This window comes from Nelumbo nucifera, chromosome 1, assembly GCF_055504915.1.
Source record: "Nelumbo nucifera cultivar China Antique chromosome 1, China Antique-T2T, whole genome shotgun sequence".
Classification (NCBI taxonomy): domain Eukaryota; kingdom Viridiplantae; phylum Streptophyta; class Magnoliopsida; order Proteales; family Nelumbonaceae; genus Nelumbo; species Nelumbo nucifera.
In genome coordinates this window covers 106,161,631-106,179,207 of record NC_142649.1, presented here as the reverse complement: position 1 = coordinate 106,179,207, position 17,577 = coordinate 106,161,631, and the positions used below count along the sequence as shown (strand labels likewise).

General features: G+C 44.6%; 1 protein-coding gene across 1 annotated transcript; it reads left to right on the top strand.

The window, feature by feature from the left end:
- The first annotated feature begins 14,956 nt into the window (after positions 1 to 14,956).
- LOC104608669 (protein PHOSPHATE-INDUCED 1-like) lies at positions 14,957 to 16,978 on the top strand. The gene has a single exon (XM_010274725.3). The coding sequence runs from the start codon at positions 15,789 to 15,791 to the stop codon at positions 16,740 to 16,742; it is 954 nt and encodes a 317-aa protein (XP_010273027.1). The 5' UTR covers positions 14,957 to 15,788; the 3' UTR covers positions 16,743 to 16,978.
- The last annotated feature ends 599 nt before the right edge of the window (positions 16,979 to 17,577 follow it).

The following is a 17,577-nucleotide window of genomic DNA, read 5'->3' as shown; positions in this document are numbered from 1 at the left end:
TGGTCTCCACATACTATTTGGCAATGAAGTTCCCTAGAGACTTTGGTGTGGGGGTAGCGCGGGGCGACCAGCTTGAGTCCCGCAAGTGTTATGTTGCCACCCTGAAGGGAAAAACCAAGGCAGCCGACTTTGGCTACAGACCCAGCTCGCACACTATAGATCGGTGCTTCCGTCGAGGAACTACTACAAACCGAACTGGTGAGTTTTTTACTTCAAAATTTAGATATTTTTGCCTAGTCCGCGGCCGACATGCCCGGTATTGACCCTAGCCTTATAACTCACAAACTTAATACTGACCCTGTAGTTAGATCTGTTAGACAGAAGAAACACAACTTAGCCCTAGAGCGCTGGAGGGCGGTCGACGAGGAGGTCGAAAAGCTCCTCGCAGCAGACTTCATAAGGGAAGTTCATTACCCGAGCTGGGTAGCCAACCCAATGCTAGTGAAAAAGGCAAACGGCAAGTGGCGCATGTGCGTCGACTACACCGACCTGAACCGAGCTTGCCCAAAAGATTTTTTCCCCCTCCCCAGAATCGACCGCCTAGTGGACGCAACCTCGGGACATGAGTTGCTAAGCTTCCTGGACGCCTACTCGAGCTACAACCAAATCAGGATGAACCAGTCTGATGAGTTGCTAAGCTTCCTGTACTGCTACAAGGTCATGCCCTTCGGATTAAAAAATGCCAGGGCGACCTTCCAAAGACTTGTAAATAGGCTGTTTCGGCCCTTAATTGGCACGAAAATAGAATGTTATGTAGATGACATGGTCGTCAAGACGCAGTTTTCACAGGAATTAATAAAAGAATTAGATTCTGTCTTCCAAATCCTGCGTCAATTTAGCATGAAACTGAACCCTAACAAATGTGTCTTCGGTGTCACCTCGGGCAAGTTCCTAGGGTACACTGTCAACCAGCGCGGTATTGAGACCAACCCGGACAAGATAAAGGCCATCCTAGATATGAGACCACCCCAGAAAGTAAAAGAAGTTTAGAGGCTAAACGGTCGTATAGCTGCTCTGAGCCGCTTCATGTCCAAATCAGCAGACTGCTGCCTGCCTTTCTTCAAAGCAATCAAAGGCAAAGGGTTCGAGTGGACCCGAGACTGCCAGCTCGCGTTCGACGAGCTAAAAGCCAACCTCGCTAGTGTGCCAACCTTAGCCCGGCCCGAGGAGGGCGAGGTCTTGGAACTGTACCTCTCGGCAAGCGACGAGGTGGTCAGTTCGGTACTAATAAAAGAAGTAGATCAGGTCCAACGACCCATCTATTATGTTAGTAAAATTTTGCAGGGAGCAGAGACAAGGTACCCGCAGATAGAAAAGCTAGCATACGCACTGGTGATAGCAGTCCGGAAACTCCGCCCATACTTCTAGGCTCACACTATCATTGTCTTGACTGACAAACCTCTGAGGCAAGTTTTACTCAAGCCCGAGGTTTCCGGTCGACTGACGAAATGGACCATCGAACTCAGCGAGTACGACCTCCAGTACAAGCCACGAACTGCTATCAAGGCCCAAGCCTTAGTAGATTTTATCGCCGAGTGCACGTTTAGTCTCGAAGCCCCTGGGCCGATCGAGCCCGAGATCCCTAGTTCGAGCGAGCCCGGAGCTCCCAAGCCAATAGAGTCTGAACCCCGTGAAGTAGCAGCCAGTGTGGCATCTCTCCTGGTTAGGCCAAACGCGAACTGGGATGAGGAGCCCTGGATCCTTCACGTAGATGGCTCCTCGAACCAGTAGGGCAGCGGGGCTGGAATAGTGCTACGTGGCCCGAGTGGCACGAAATTGGAATACACACTACGCTTTGAGTTCACGGCATCCAACAACGAGGTGGAGTACGAGGCACTGATAGCCGGGCTGAACCTAGCGCACAAGGTAAGAGCAAAGCACGTAGTTATCTGCAGTGATTCCCAGCTCGTGGTCAACCAGGTTACGGGCGAATACGAAGCACGCGATCTCACTATGATTGCATACTTGGCAAAAGTAAAGGAGACTCTGCTCAACTTCCAGTCACACTTCATCAGGCAAATCCCGAGGTCAGAGAACACTGAGGCCAACGCCCTGTCCCGGTTAGTCAGCACGAGTCACAACACCATGAGAACCGTGTACATAGAGGACTTACCTCGGCCTAGCATTCTCGGTGGGGCAGAGGAGGTCGCTCCCGTCCGTGAAGTAGAGCCGAGCTGGATCGACCCACTCGCGAGCTTCTTGCTAGATGGAACCCTCCTTGAGGACCGCAATGCAGCCAAGAGGGTGCAGCGCCAGACAGCCAAATACGTCATAATAGACGAACGGTTGTACCGACGGTCCTACACGCTCCCCTACCTGCGTTGCTTGCAACTTACCGAAGCCGAGTTCGTACTCTGCGACACTCATGAAGGTCTGTGCAGCGGACACCTAAGGGGCAGAGTCCTCGCCCAAAAGGCACTTCAACAAGGATACTACTGGCCAACGATGAAGGCAGAAGCTGTCGAGCTCGTCAGAAAATGCGACAAGTGTCAGAAGCATGCCAATATCCACCATCAGCCCGCTGCCGACCTCAAGTCCCTCACCAGTCCATGGCCCTTTTCACAATGGGGCATCGACCTCCTGGGGCCATTCCCGCCAGCAACAGGTGGAAGAAAGTTCCTAGTGGTGGCAGTAGATTACTTCACAAAGTGGATAGAAGCTGAACCTCTAGCAACAGTCACAGCCCGAAACATACAGAACTTCTTTTGGAAAAACATAGTATGTCGCTTCAGGCTACCTCAGGTACTGATCTCCGATAATGCCAAACAGTTTGAGGATATCAAGTTCCAAGAATGGTGCCAAGATATGGGAATTCGTCAGAATTTCACATTGGTCGCACACCCGCAGGCAAACGGTCAGACAGAAGTAATGAATAGAGTCATCCTCCACAGACTGAAAGCACGACTAGACCGAGCTAAAGGGTTGTGGGCAGACGAGCTACCAAGTGTTTTATAGGCTCACCGAACTACGGAAAAAACCGCCACAGGAGAGACCCCCTTTAACCTCACCTATGGCACCGAAGCGGTAATCCCGGTGGAAATCGAAATACCAACACTGCGACTAGAAGCCTATGACGATCAGACAAACGGAGACGAGTTACGCACCAACCTCGACCTACTGGATGAGGTAAGAGACCTCGCGCACATCCAAACAGCGGCCTACCAGCAAAAAGTAGCTCGGTACTACAACACCAGAGTAAAGAAGCGGAGCTTCTGCGTTGGTGACCTGGTTCTCCGTAAGATCATGGTACCCGAACCCGGCGTGGGCAAACTCAGACCAAATTGGGAAAGACCCTATAGAGTAAAGAAAGCACTCGGGGGGGCATACGAGCTCGAAACCTTAGAAGGTAAGCAAGTACCACGAGCATGGAACATCGTCAACTTAAGGCGATACTACCTATAGACCACCGAGCTAACGAAGGAACCTCGGCATAGGCAAGCAAAGAAAAGTCAGCCAAAGGCGAAACGAAGACAACGAACTAATAGGGACATCGGCATCTCAGAGACAGTTAACACCAAAACAGGCCGCGCGAGTGCGGTAACCCGGGCAGGAAACAGACCGGACGTATGGTCAGTTCGGAAAATACGTTCAGTTCGGGAGAAAGAACAACCAACACTTAACCAAAAGAAAATTCATTCCATTTCAAAATAAGCGAGTACATTTCGAAAAAAAAAAGAAAAAAAAAATTTGCAGGTCGGAGCTACTTCTTCATTATCGGAAGGCACTTCAACGATACCCGAAGGCCTTGCCTCACCCTCAGAATCTGGCTCACCATCAGCAGCATTGGCCATCTGCTGAGTTATGCGCGAAGTGGATATGGCACTAATATCGAGCTCGGGGTACGTATTCCGGATCATCCACCGGCTTAGCTTGAAACCCCTTCGGTACGAGTCCACCATTAGGTCGTCAAAGCTCGGCGAGACGATGTACTCATTGACAGCCTTCTTCTTGGCATCTTCAATACCTTGAGAAAAGATATGCGTCCTCTCCCTAATGTTCTCTTGAAGGTACTCGACCTGATGCTGCAAATCCAGCCTCAGGTTCGCCATGTGCTTCACTACGACTCCCATGGCCTCGGCATCTCTCTGAGACCTCACCTGCCTGGTCTCTGCAGCACGAGCAGCCGCCTCATCAGCTCGGGAAGTCGTCTCGGTAGCACGAAGAGCCTCTTTGGCAGCTCGTGCCTACCTCGAGCTCCTTTTCACCTGGGCCGCCAAGGCATGGATAGAAGAGTTCACTTACCAAAAAGAAAGAACAAGTGATCAAAAGAACGACAGCAAGAAGGATAAAAGCAAAAGAGCTCGATAAAAAGTCTGACTTACCACCATGGCATGAGTAACAGCACGACAGGCCACCTGGTGCAGAGAGAGGTCAGTCCACGCCACGACCTCCTCGGGGAAAATGGCCTCCTTACTCTTCTGAAGAGCATGGGTCGGCGACAACACACTCCTGAATTCCCCTGGAGCCCCCGAGCCCGAGGGCCCAGCTCGCGTATGAGCAGACCTAGAGTAAGCAGGAGCACCAGAGTAGGTGGGAGCCCCCGTGTAAGTAGTCTCAGCATACGGGCCCCTGCCGCTTCTTGCATTGGAGGAGCCATCTCGGGCTCCCTGTGTGGATCCTCTGACGGGTAGTCTGGTACCTCGGGCTCCGCATCCCGGGGCAGCTCGGTGCGAGTTCGCTTGGCGACTCGCTTCCTCCTCTTCATGCCTTGAAACAAGTGCCCACCACGAGTCCTTCCTGAGTCCATCACACCTGCAAAAAAGAGTTCGGCATCAGAAAAAAGCAAGAGACAGAGCAAAATAGAACCTCTAAGTAAGGAACCTACCCGAACTCAGCCCGACCGCAATGAGCTTGGCCTCCGTCAGATACTGTTGCCACTTTAGCCCAAGCCGCGCCCATTGCCGGAGGCCCTTCATCGTCTCTTTGTCAAGCATAACATTGAAGTCAGGGGCAGCCATCCCCCACCCGGTCTGAAACGACCACCCCAGCACATTTCGCACCCCGAAGTAGTCCAACTTCCACGCCGGGACCTTGTTAGGAAGTTCATGAAAAAGCTTAAAACCCGGGCGAGGAGACAGGTAGTACGCCCGCCTAGCCCGAGGAGGAGACCCGCTTGCTTCTTAAGTATTAAGATGGAAGAGAAGATCTCCAAGTCTAAAGGAAAGCCCTGTTCGCAAAATAGGGAGATTGTCCCCACCAAATTACGAATGGAGTTCGGGTGAAGCTGGCCGACCGTAACGCCGAAGTGATTCAAGACCTCGACAAGGAGGGGATGGAAAGGCAATCGCAGCCCCGCAATGAGCTGCTCCCGGAATATAACGATCTCATCAGGACCGTGTTCCCAACGAAAGCTACCCGAAGGTATGAAATAAGAGTACTCCCCAAGAAAAATGAAATAGGTAATAAGGAATTGGAGCCCCTCAGGCGTCATGGTCGAGGGGCCAAACTTGTCTAACATCCGACCCCGACAAGAGGTGGACGCCAAACTACCCAAGGCGACTCGACCTACGGGTTCGAACTCTTCCTCGAGCTCTACCTCCGGCTCGCTAGAACTATTAGGGGGTGCAACTCGGTTCGTGGAACCTGCATCTAACCCACTTGAAGAACCGTCTGAGCTATCCGAGCTAGACATCGAGGAAAGAAGGTGGATTCCAAGAAGGTGCCCACTCAGAAAAAAGCTTGAACAAGACTATGAGAACTTGAACGAGCAAAAACCTTGAACGCGAACTGAAAGCCTGGACGCGAGCTGAAACCTGGACCCGAGCTCAATAGGCAGCACAGAAGTGACAAAGCGACTGGGGTCCCCCACTATTTATACCCACAGTGATCGAGAAGCAACAGCGCAGATCAAAGCCGATTCGACGGCCCGCAGTCGCGCTGACCGCGCGTCCCTTGAGACCGAGACGTGATTGGCGCACATTTTTCTGAAACTGACAGAGCGCCGGCGCACGTCTTTTTGAAACTGACAGAACGTCAGTGCACGTCTCCTCACATTAAAGGCGGCAGCGGCACATTTTCAAATTTGAAAAGACGCCTGTTGTCACGTCTCTCAGCGGCGTGCTTTTTGAATTTTAGAAATAAGGAGCGCGCTGCCACGTCTGTCAGCATTTGTAGGCAAGTCGGCGCATTTCCCGCGCTATCAGTCAACCAAGATTCGAAGTACGGGACAAATCCACTGCCAGCTCGCGAACTCCCCGCGCCAGGGCAAGACCCTTAGCACGAGGATTGGGGGGCAATTGATGAAGGAAGATTTGGCCCGACCTTGTAATCACTCCACGTGGCAAAGGCAAACAGCTCGGCACAATAGCACGCCCAAGGTGCGAGCACCAAAGGGAGGAACGAGCAGTCCGAACTCCCTACTAGGAGCCCGAACTCCCCACTAGGAGCCCAAACTCCCTACTAGGAGCCCAAACTCCCCACAAGGCAAAGACCCGAACTGGCCCGCCTCATGGCAGTTCGGGACACTCCCCTATCCAACTCAAGACTTCACCTCGCTCACCACTCCAGCACTTCGCCTCAGGACGCCGAACTAAACAAACGTACCATACCTGACACTAAGGAGGTCCATATCCAAGGGTGGCACACCTGACTGACTTGGGATCTGACGCTTGACAGCCGCACTTCAACGGCCACCTGCCACCGTCATCGTCAGTCACAGAGACGGCTCCGACAAAGAGAGCATTGGCGGTTCTGTCCAGTAGAGGGGATGGCACCCGAACTGGCAGGAGCCCAAAGGTAATCATGCCCGACCTAACAAAAGCTTAGAAGTAAGTGCACGAGGTGGTTATAAAAGGCTCCCTACCCCCCAAGAACAAGGTATGTGAACTTTGCGCCATTTGGTTTTATCTTGCCTTTGAGAGAATTCTAACTTGAGCTTCGGAGCATTCATACCAGTTCCCCCCGGAGCTTCCTCATCTTCTCCGTTTCAGGCTCCCTGTAGCTCCGTTCAAAGGCAAGATCGTTGACAGCTAGGACCAGCCGGATTGCGCACCATCAACTTTATTTATAGATAATTTACACCAGTCTCCGTCGTGGAGTTAAACACTGCAAACGTGTCCTATTCTATATTGCACTTTAATTAGGAGTCCTTATACAACCAGAGCTATGAGTTACCAGTTCGATTAGAACTAGGTAATGTGAAGTGATGATCAACAACTGATGTGTCGCCAATAAGAACTAAGAATTAGAGATTTGGGTTGGGGTATCAACCTTGACTATCTAGTTTGTTTAGAACAAAGTGAAACAATTGATCATTTATTTTGAACAAATACAGGTTGAAATGAATTGGTTTCACTCACTTTGAGTGATCCATTAGAATGTATTTATAATTTGTTACAGAAGTTAGAAGTTTACAAGGAGAGAGACTCTCTCTTGGATAAGATACAACAAAAAAATAAAGATAGGATAAACAATAATTTAAAATTTAAAAACACCATAGGTTTATCCCATGTGTTACGGGATAGGATGCTCAACACCCCCCGTCAAGCTGATGGTGGGAGAGACCACCCGAAGCTTGGATCAAAGAGCATAAAATCGAGGAGAGCTTAAAGCCTTGGTGAAAATATCTGCTACTTGATTAGTAGTGGAAATGTAACAAACATGAAGATTCCTAGAGGCAACAAGGTTACGCACGAAGTGGAAGTCAATCTTGATGTGCATGGTCCGCGCATGAAATACTGGGTTAGCAGTTAGGTAGGTGGCACCAATGTTGTCACACCACAATGTCGGTAGTGCAGGCTGAGAAATACCAAGTTCAGTGAGAAGAGAGCATAGCCAAATAACCTTAGAGGTAGCAATGGCTAGGCTATGGTATTCAGCTTCTGTGTTGGAGTGAGAAACCATAGAATGCTTCATGGAAGACCAAGAGACAATATTGTCTCCAAGATAAATGCAAAACCCACCATGAGACCGTCGGTCGTACGGGCAGCTGACCCAATCTGAGTCAGAGAAGACATGTAAATTAGTGGACTATGAAGAGGTGATGTTGAGCCCATAATCAACTGTGGCCTTCAGGTAGCAAAGAATGCACTTCACAAAGGCCCAATGAGTCGTGGTCGGTGCATGCATGAATTGGAAAGCTTTGTTGACTACAAAGGACAGATTAGGACTTATCATCAGCAAGTATTGAAGATCACCGACGACCTTTCGGTAAGAGGAAGGATCAGCTAGCGGATCACCATCAGATTTGGAGAGAACAATTGATGTTGACAGTGGAGTCTTGATTGGTTTGGCACCATCAAGGGAGAGATCCCGCAACAGATCAATAATGTATTTGCATTGGGATAAGAATAGACCAGAGTCGGTGCTAATGGCTTCAACGCCAAGGAAGTAGTGAAGAGGTCCAAGTTCCTTCACAGCAAAATGAGATCGCATGCATTGCAAGAGAGTGGAGATGTGAGAGTTGTAGGATCTAGTGACCAGAATATCATTAACATAAACGGGGACATTTGTCACAATGGCATCCTTAGCATAGATAAAGAGAGATGAATCCGATTTGGAGCTGGTGAAGCCTAAAGAGAGAAGAAAGTGATGCAATTTAGAGTACTAGGTCCGAGGGACATGTTTAAGCCCATAAAGTGATTTTCGTAGTCGATAGACATGAGATGGGTGTTGAGTGTCAACGAACCCCGGGGGCTGAACCATGTAAACCTCTTCAGAAAGATCATCATGGAGAAATGTGTTTTGGATATCCAGATGATGAATCGGCCAGGAACGAAAGATAGCAATGCTAAGAACAACCCGAACAGTCGTGGGTTTGATAACTGGACTGAAGGTTTCAGTATAGTCAAACCCTTCACACTGATTGTAGCCCTTGGCCACAAGGCATGCCTTAAATCTGTCAATGGATCCATCGGGTTTCCTTTTGATGCGAAAAACCCACTTGCACCCGATAATGTTGGAGTTCGATTTAGGAGTCACAAGATCCCAGGTGCCATTGTGAAGTAGAGCGTCAAATTCATCATGCATAGCAACACGCCATTGTGAGTGACGATTAGCTTCAGTGAAACAAGATGGTTCAGCCGTTTGAAGAGTATAGCGAGATGCAAGAAGAGAGTACTTCTTATTGGGTCGAAAGATGCCTTGCTTGCCGCGGGTGACCATGGGATGAACATTGCAGATGGGAACTGTGGTGGCGGACGGGCTTTGCTCAATATCAGCAAGAGACTGTGTAGGTGGCAATGCAATTGAGGTGGAGGGATTGTCAACTGAAGTAGTAGGTTCCGGTGAGACGACGGCAAGGAGGGAATCAGCACCAGAACGAAGAGGTGGAGCAGATTGATGGCTCTCGGCTGAGGGAGTGATGGATGCCAAAGTGGGAGGAAGAGAGGTGCTGCCATGTGCTGGAGAAGGCTATGCATGCTGAGAAGAAGCGCCCATCTGAGAAAAGGGAAAAGATTGTTCATTAAATATAGCATGAACAATAATGTAGCAACAACCAGGGTTGATGTCCAGACACTTATAGCCTTTGTGCACGGAGATGTAGCCAAGAAACACGTAGGCCTTGGTATGATACTCCATCTTGTTGGAGTTATAAGAACGATGATAAGGGAAGCATAAGTAGCCAAAAGTTTTGAGAAATAGATAATCCACCGGTTTGCCAAACAAAGTTGTAAATGGAGATTTTCCAACAAGAACCTAGGAGGGTAGTCGATTCAATAGAAAACAAGCCATTTCAAAGGCATCAAACTAGTAGCCACGTGGCATAGATGCATGGTGCATGAGAGTTAAGCCCATTTCAACAATTTGTCAATACTTACGCTCAATTTTTCCATTTTGGGCAGCAACATGTGGACAGGAGAAACGATGTGAAACACCTTCTTGAGCGAGATATGATTTGAAAGCAATAAATTCCTTGCCAATATCAATTTCAAGACATTTAATTGGAAACCCAAGAAGTTTTTCAACATGCTTCTTAAAGGAAATAAAAGTTGTCAAAGCATCAGATTTAGCAAATAGTGGAAAAATCCAAATGTATCTATTGAAACAATCCATAAAAGAAATGTAGTAGATGATGGCAGCAAGAACAGTTGATGGAACAGGACAAGGTCCCTAGAGATCTGAAACTACAAGCTCCAGTGGTTATGAGAATGTGGTAGATGACGGCAGCAAGAACAGTTGATGGCTCTGCCCGTGTGGACGGGACGAGCAGAATGACAGCTACTTGGTGGAGGCTGGAAGAGCAGAGTCATAGACTATCTTGCGAACAATTGTTGGCGATGGGTGACCAAGTCGATTGTGCCAAATATCTAGAGAGGTCCGAACTCCTATGTATGCAAATGGTTTGGTTGTGGAAACCTTATTAGTGACTAGAACAGCCTTATTTATTGATAAGTGTAGGTTGTAGAGTCCATCTCTACGTGTTCCATGTAGGAGGGAAGCACCCGTGCGTCGATCCTTAATAGTGCAAGAGAAGGGATGGAATTCAAAATATACATCATTATCTCTGGTAAATTGAGCAACAGAGAGCAGATTCTTGCTAATCGAAGGAACATGAAGAATATTGTTCATAGATAAATTCTGAGATTTGCAAGAAACAATAGAAGAGCCAATGTGTGAGACGTCCAAACCTTCACCATTATCGATTGTGACCTGATCAGGTCCATCATATTGGGAGTGAACTTGCAACTTCTCTAGTTCAGAAGTGATGTGATTGGTTGCTCCAGAGTCCGAGTATCAATAGTCTTTGAATTGTGTGCCATTAGGAACTAAAGTTGTATGAGTTGTAGGAGCAGTGTTGGACTTCTTGGAGCGAGGCTTGAATTCCTTGTTGTACCGGTTTTGGCACCAAAAAGCTGAATGATTTCGGCCTCCAAAAATTTGGCAAGGATTGTTGGCATATTTTGACTTGTTTGTTGACTCTCTGTCTCTGCCATCTTTGTCAGTGTATTTGAGGTTTTTAACAGAACCCTTGGTTGAATAGTTGGCCGAAGGTGGGATTGAAGCTGCAACAAGTCTGGACTCTATCCGAAGTTCTTGGCTGATCAGAAGAGCCTGTAAATCATCAAAGCAAATTTCATCAGGACAGGTTTGTATGGAGGTAACAAACACATCATAATCGGCCCCTAAACCGTTGAGGGTATAGTGGACCATATCTGAAGTGGATAGTGGTGATCCGGCTGCCGAGAGGTTGTCCGAAATAGTCTTGATTTTCTAGAAATAGATCTCCATGGAATCTTCTTATTTCTTCAAGGCGAGAAGTTGGTTCTTGAGTTGAGTGATGCGAGTTCGAGATCTGGAGGCATAGAGTCTTTCCAATGTTCGCCACACCTCACGAGATTATCTGCATCCCACCAACTGAGCAATATCAAGTTTAGTAAGGGTGGAAAGAAGCCACCCCATGAGAAGTTTATCTTGCTTCACCCAACTAGTGTAGGAGCAGACTTCAACCAAATTATTTTTAGACGGTTGAGGAGGGCATTCGAAGGCTCCATCGGTGCATCCGGTGAGTTCGGATCCGAAGATAACTGGTTCAATGTGAAATCTCCAGAGGACGTAATTCTTCCCATCCATCTTGATGGACATTAAGGTGGAGAGATTTCCATTGGAAATGATAGGAGAGGATTGAGGGTTCGAGTTTGCTGGAAAAGGAGAGTTGTTCGACTGGGTGGAGCTCGACATGGTGTGTTGGGTTGCTGGCTCTGATGCCATGAACGAACATAGGTTGAATTGAATTGGTTTCACTCACTTTGAGTGATCCATTAGAATGTATTTATAATTTGTTACAGAAGTTAGAAGTTTACCAGGAGAGAGACTCTCTCTTGGATAAGATACAACAGAAAAATAAACATAGGATAAACAATAATTTAAAATTTAAAAACACCATAGGTTTATCCCATGTGTTACGGGATATGATGCTCAACATATTTGTTCAGTGAAGAATTGCTAGGAATGTCTGATAACTTATGGACCAAATCAATTATTACCCTGTACCAAGCGAGAGTTTCAGGGCTCTTTTGGGAGGGCTTCAGCTTTGATTGGTCTGTTTTCATTGAGACGCTTTGAACAAGCTAGTAAGAGTTATTGGCAAGGATTTCTTGTTGATTGAGCTGCACTGACTAAACCACTTCCAAGAAGCTACTAAAAAATAGCTTCACAGGAAAGTCGATTGTGCAGCTCATATAGCCTCACAGGAAAACAACTTCACGCAATACATGAGCTGAGAAACTAGGAAATCAGTGAATCATGCTTGGTAAAATAGGGAAAGTTAAAAATAGGCTTACATTAGCCAAAAAAAATCAAATTTATGGTGAAACTATCTTAGGTAGCTTCTTCAAAGCGGCTCAGTCAATACAACTCAATCATTGCAGAAGCCCTACCAAATGGGCCCTATGACAAGTTTCAACAACAAAAAAAAAAAAACTATTAGTTTTTGGTTGAACAAATGCATATATATAGAGGCTTTTTCAAGTTTTTTTACCTAACATACCTTATTGACTGTCTATGTTGACCCCACCTCACAAAGCCAGAAGCTGCCATATGAAAGTAAATTGGCACTAGCCTATGGCTCATGAGAATGAGAGTTATTAGAGAAGTGTGAAAAAGCTATTTTGTTTGTCTAGAACTATGGAAGCAAATAGTGTTAGGCACCAGAGTATTTCACAAGCAGTCTATTTCACAAGTGTTTTGTTTCACTTTTTTTTTTTTTAAATACAAAAGAAAAATTATAATGCAGTCTCGTTGAGACGTTTAACGTGATTTGACTTATTATTATAATATATTTATAATGATATATTATAAAAGATGTCAGTTTTTTCAAATTTCAATGTGTTGTATCATCTTAGTGATTCAAGATCACCAAGACGATTCAAGAATCATCAAAGAATCGTCAATTTAATGATTCAAGAAGCCCTCTTTTGCCAAATCCTGGAGTTAATCATTGCAAAAATGTTTTTGTTTTTTTTTTTTTTTGAAAAACAAACTACCAAAATGTGATTCAAATGACAAATAGGGGTGGTTTCAAATTTTGAGTGGTTTCAGGGATAGACGTGCCTAAAACCAAACCCCCAAAAGAATTTTGAAAAAAAAAACTAAAACAAAATTATTAAACATCGAAATACCTGACACTTGTTTGTGTGTATATGATGCATGGATACGTTGTAGTTTGAAACCTTGCAGGTTATAAATAAAACATGTTCTTTCTTTACTCCCCCTCTTCAAAGAAAAAAAAAAACATGTTCTTTAAAAACTTGTTTTTCAATAAATATAATATATAGTTTAAAACTTATATTATCTATATTGATTAAATTGAGTAATTTAATATGTACATTGTCATTATATAGTTTAAAACTTATAATTTAAATTTAAATTTTGTAAATATTACCTTTTACATATACACATTCAAATATTAAAATGAAAACAAATGATCAAATAATTTAACTAACTCAATGGTCAAGTGAGACCATGGCCTTGGTAATCATGAGTAACCATGAGCCTTGGTAGTCATGAGTAACCATGAGTGCTTTGGTTCAAATTTTCACATCCCCAAAAGTATTTCTACATATAAAAACAATTCTTATTTATCACACTTATTTTTATTAAATATGATTAAAATATATAATATTAGAAATGTGCCCAAATGTTATCTACAATTTCTTGTGTTTTTTTTTTATTTTTATTATTTAATTATGACATGAATGGTTGATGCATTTAACCCAAAAGATTGAACTTTTGATCTACCACCAAAACCAAGTAGGAAAACAATTTTATTTTTGTTTTAAATATTCCGTATCATTTCCATCACTAATAAAAACAATTCTTTTTTATCAGACATATTTTCTTTAATATTAAATATTAGAGATGTGTTCAAATTTTTCTATATTTTTTGCAAGTTTTTATATTTAAAAATTTTATTATTTAATTATGACATATTGACCCAGTTTATCTGGACGATTGAATTGCTTATTTGATACCTAGATAGAAGAACAGGTTTCATTTTTTGGTCAATTAAAAAAAACATGGGTTTTACATTATTAACAACATTGGGTATAAATTTAATTAATAGAAGTCTTTTTTTTTTGAGAAAAATAACTTATATATAGCATTTAATAATAGAAAATTAGTGAAGTAAAAAAGTAATATTTGAAATTGCATTTGTTACTAAGATAAGGACTAAATTCAAAAAATAAGAATGTTTTAATTAATAAAAATTTTATGCATTTATTTATACTTTCAATTTTAATAGCTGTATATATGGATATAAATATATATTTACTTTTTTTTTGGTAAGGATAGATTATATTTTGTTGAGAAAACCAGTGAATGACCAACTGGGAATTTGGAATCTATCCAGCCTCTCGACTTTGCCGCTTGTTTGAGTGTTGAGACAAGAATAAAGATTAAAGAGATGTCTGGGGTGTAGCTTCAGATGGAAAAGAGACAAATGACCTTAACCACATATGTTTTAGCACTTTGCACATATTAGCAAATTGTTTTTTGAGAGTATGAGTGAGACTGAGTGAATGAAAACCGATTCAATCAGCCCCATCCCCCTCCATCACTTTCAAAACCACAGCTTTCAGCCTTGCTTGCTCTCTTGTATCGATAAACACAGCTACCACGGAAAAGCTGCAGCCAACCCCTTTCTCTCTCTCTCTCTCTCGATCTCTCTAGATCTCTATATCTCTCTCCATCCAGACCAGTTGGCATCTCTTCTGCCCTTTCTGATTCCTTGACTAAATGCTGAGTGCTGGTTCATTTTCATGGGTTGCGTGTAAATGAACTAGTGTTTAAGCCTCTGAAGCATTTACGCAAAGTAATCAAATAGACGTCCCTCTGGGGCCATTACTTGTCATCTGATCAGTCCAAAACATTCAACGCCTCTTGCTTTAAAAATAATTATTTTATTTAGGCTAATGAAGATTAATTAAGCACACGAAACCATCCAAATTTTCTACATTAATGTTCTGAAAGCTCTGGAAATGATCCATTAATAATTAACCAAATTGTTTGTCCAAATACATCTGATTATGTTGATATTGTTTGATCCACGTTGAAAGTACCGACATCACAATATAATTCACAACCAGCGAGCGGTACTGTGTACCAAGTACCAACCCCAAATTAAAACTAAAGAAGCCTGAGTCGTGGTTTTTATGTGTTTTTTTCACCTCGGATGCTCTCTACTCTCAACTCTCATAGTCATATTTTATGAAAGAGTAAGCGACTCACTCAAAGCCCCACGCAAAACGACGACGCCAGTTGGCCTGTCCGCGCATCCCCATAACATAGTATACTGTCTCCAGCCTGTCTGTTGCCTTCTCAACGTCTCTTTTTCTGCTATTTTCCCTTGGGATGCCCCTAATCCCGCGTCCAGAAAACCATAATGTACATGGACCTTTTCGTCATTGGTGACCCATTTACTGTCTCTGCTGTAATGGCTTTTGGCACTTGCTGAAAGTGAAAGGGGGGGGGGGGCCTTAGCTGGATACAGGGACGCCCAGATTTTAATAATCTAAATCTATTACTAGCAATAGAAAAATAATAGTGAACACGGCCTTCAACTGTTGCCTGGTTGGAGGTTTGGAGCGTCGGAACCCTCTCCAGTCTCCACCATACTCCACTCCAGTCACCATCTTTTTCTTCTTCTTCTTCCTCTTCTAAACTTATTATGTCAGCCCTGTCTTGGCTGTTTCTTTCTTCCCAATTATTTAATGTAAAATAATCGCAATTATTTGTATTAAAAAATTCATCTCTTGAAACTATATATACCTCTGCAACCCTCACCTTCCCTCCACAACAAACACAACCTTCCCATATTTTCTTCTACCATAGTTTGGCGTGTCAACATAATGGCTTCAGCCACTCTCTTCTTCCAACTCATGCTAATTGTCTCTCTCTTCCATTTCTCATTGGCTGCTAGGAGACTAACCGAGCAGGTACAGGAGCAGGCTCAGCTCCTGCAGTACCACAATGGCCCTCTTCTCTCTGGCGAAATCTCAGTAAACCTCATCTGGTATGGCAACTTCAAGCCTTCCCAGCGTGCCATCATCTCTGATTTTGTCTCGTCTCTTTCCACTTCCCCAGCTTTAGAGCAGACAACCCAATCACAGCCTTCTGTTGCCACCTGGTGGAAAACCACCGAGAAATACTACCATTTAGCCTCTCCTAAGAAGCACCCCTCGCTCTCCCTCAAGATGGGTAAGCAGATTCTCGACAACTACTCGCTCGGAAAATCTCTCACCGGCAAGCAAATCGTAGAATTAGCAGCAAAAGGAGGCCAAAAGAATGCCATCAATATAGTGTTGACGGCCTCTGACGTTACCGTCCAAGGGTTCTGCTCGAGCAGGTGCGGAACCCACGGTTCATCCTGGAGTTCGCAGGTCAAGAGCAAAAGCTACAAGTTCGCATACATCTGGGTGGGCAACTCGGAGACTCAGTGTCCCGGTCACTGCGCGTGGCCATTCCACCAACCCATCTACGGACCCCAGACCCCTCCCTTGGTGGCACCCAACAACGACGTGGGTATGGACGGAATGGTGATCAACTTGGCCAGCCTCTTTGCCGGAACCGTGACTAACCCCTTTGGAAATGGGTACTTCCAAGGACGGGCCGAGGCGCCTCTCGAGGTTGCATCAGCTTGCCCTGGTGTGTACGGGAAGGGGGCATACCCTGGCTACGCAGGGCAGCTGTTGGTGGATCCTTCGACCGGCGCCAGCTACAACGCTTACGGTGCCAACGGAAGGAAGTATCTTCTTCCGGCCTTATTTGATCCTTCCACTTCGTCGTGCTCGACACTGGTTTAAGTCTAAAGTCCTTTCGTTAAATGGCTAAACGAGTATCAGCTATTGCTAATAGTAGAGACAGAGACAGAGTGATGTATGTATTCTTCATACATACGTATGAGCTATGACAGATGCAGAGGAGCTTACGAGAGAGTATGAGAGATACAGTAATTCATTTATTTATTTATTTGTTTTCTCGTTATCAAATAATGGATGAGCAAACTAGTTTGGTTTGCTTTTCAAATGAAGTCTCAAAATGGGGTTTAAACTTTAAAAAGGAACAGCTTATATTACCGTCTGGTCATTGTAGATTATGTATGGCCTTTCCACCAGGTGATGAGATTGGATACAAATTTCGAAACATGGCTCCATACTGTAAAACTATGAGCAAAGTTCCATATGCCAATGGTAATCACCATTGACCTTTCTCCCCTGCTTTCCTGAAAAGACCTAAGGCTATGTTTGGTTTGAATGTAAAGATAAGGAAAGGAAGGAAAACATAGGGAAACCAATACAAGGTTTCTAAAGATTTCCTACCTTTTCCTTTCTTTCCCTACATTTTCCTTCCAACCAAACATAGCCTAATTCTTTCCTGATTTTTTTTTTTTTTTGATAGAAGAAAAGTTGGGGTGCAACACGTTCCTTCCTCCCCCCTGAACTTTGACTTGCCCTTAACTCTCCACTTTTGAGATAAAAGGACGACTTCAGCCTTCACTTTTTTGTTTTTTTTTTTGAAGCCTGAAAAGGCGAAATTCAGTTAACATGCACTCTCAATACAGTCTTTGTTAATACAAGAGCACAGAAAATCAGGGCAAAGTGACCAAGTCTAAGTATGCTTAATGGTCGGGCCATGTTT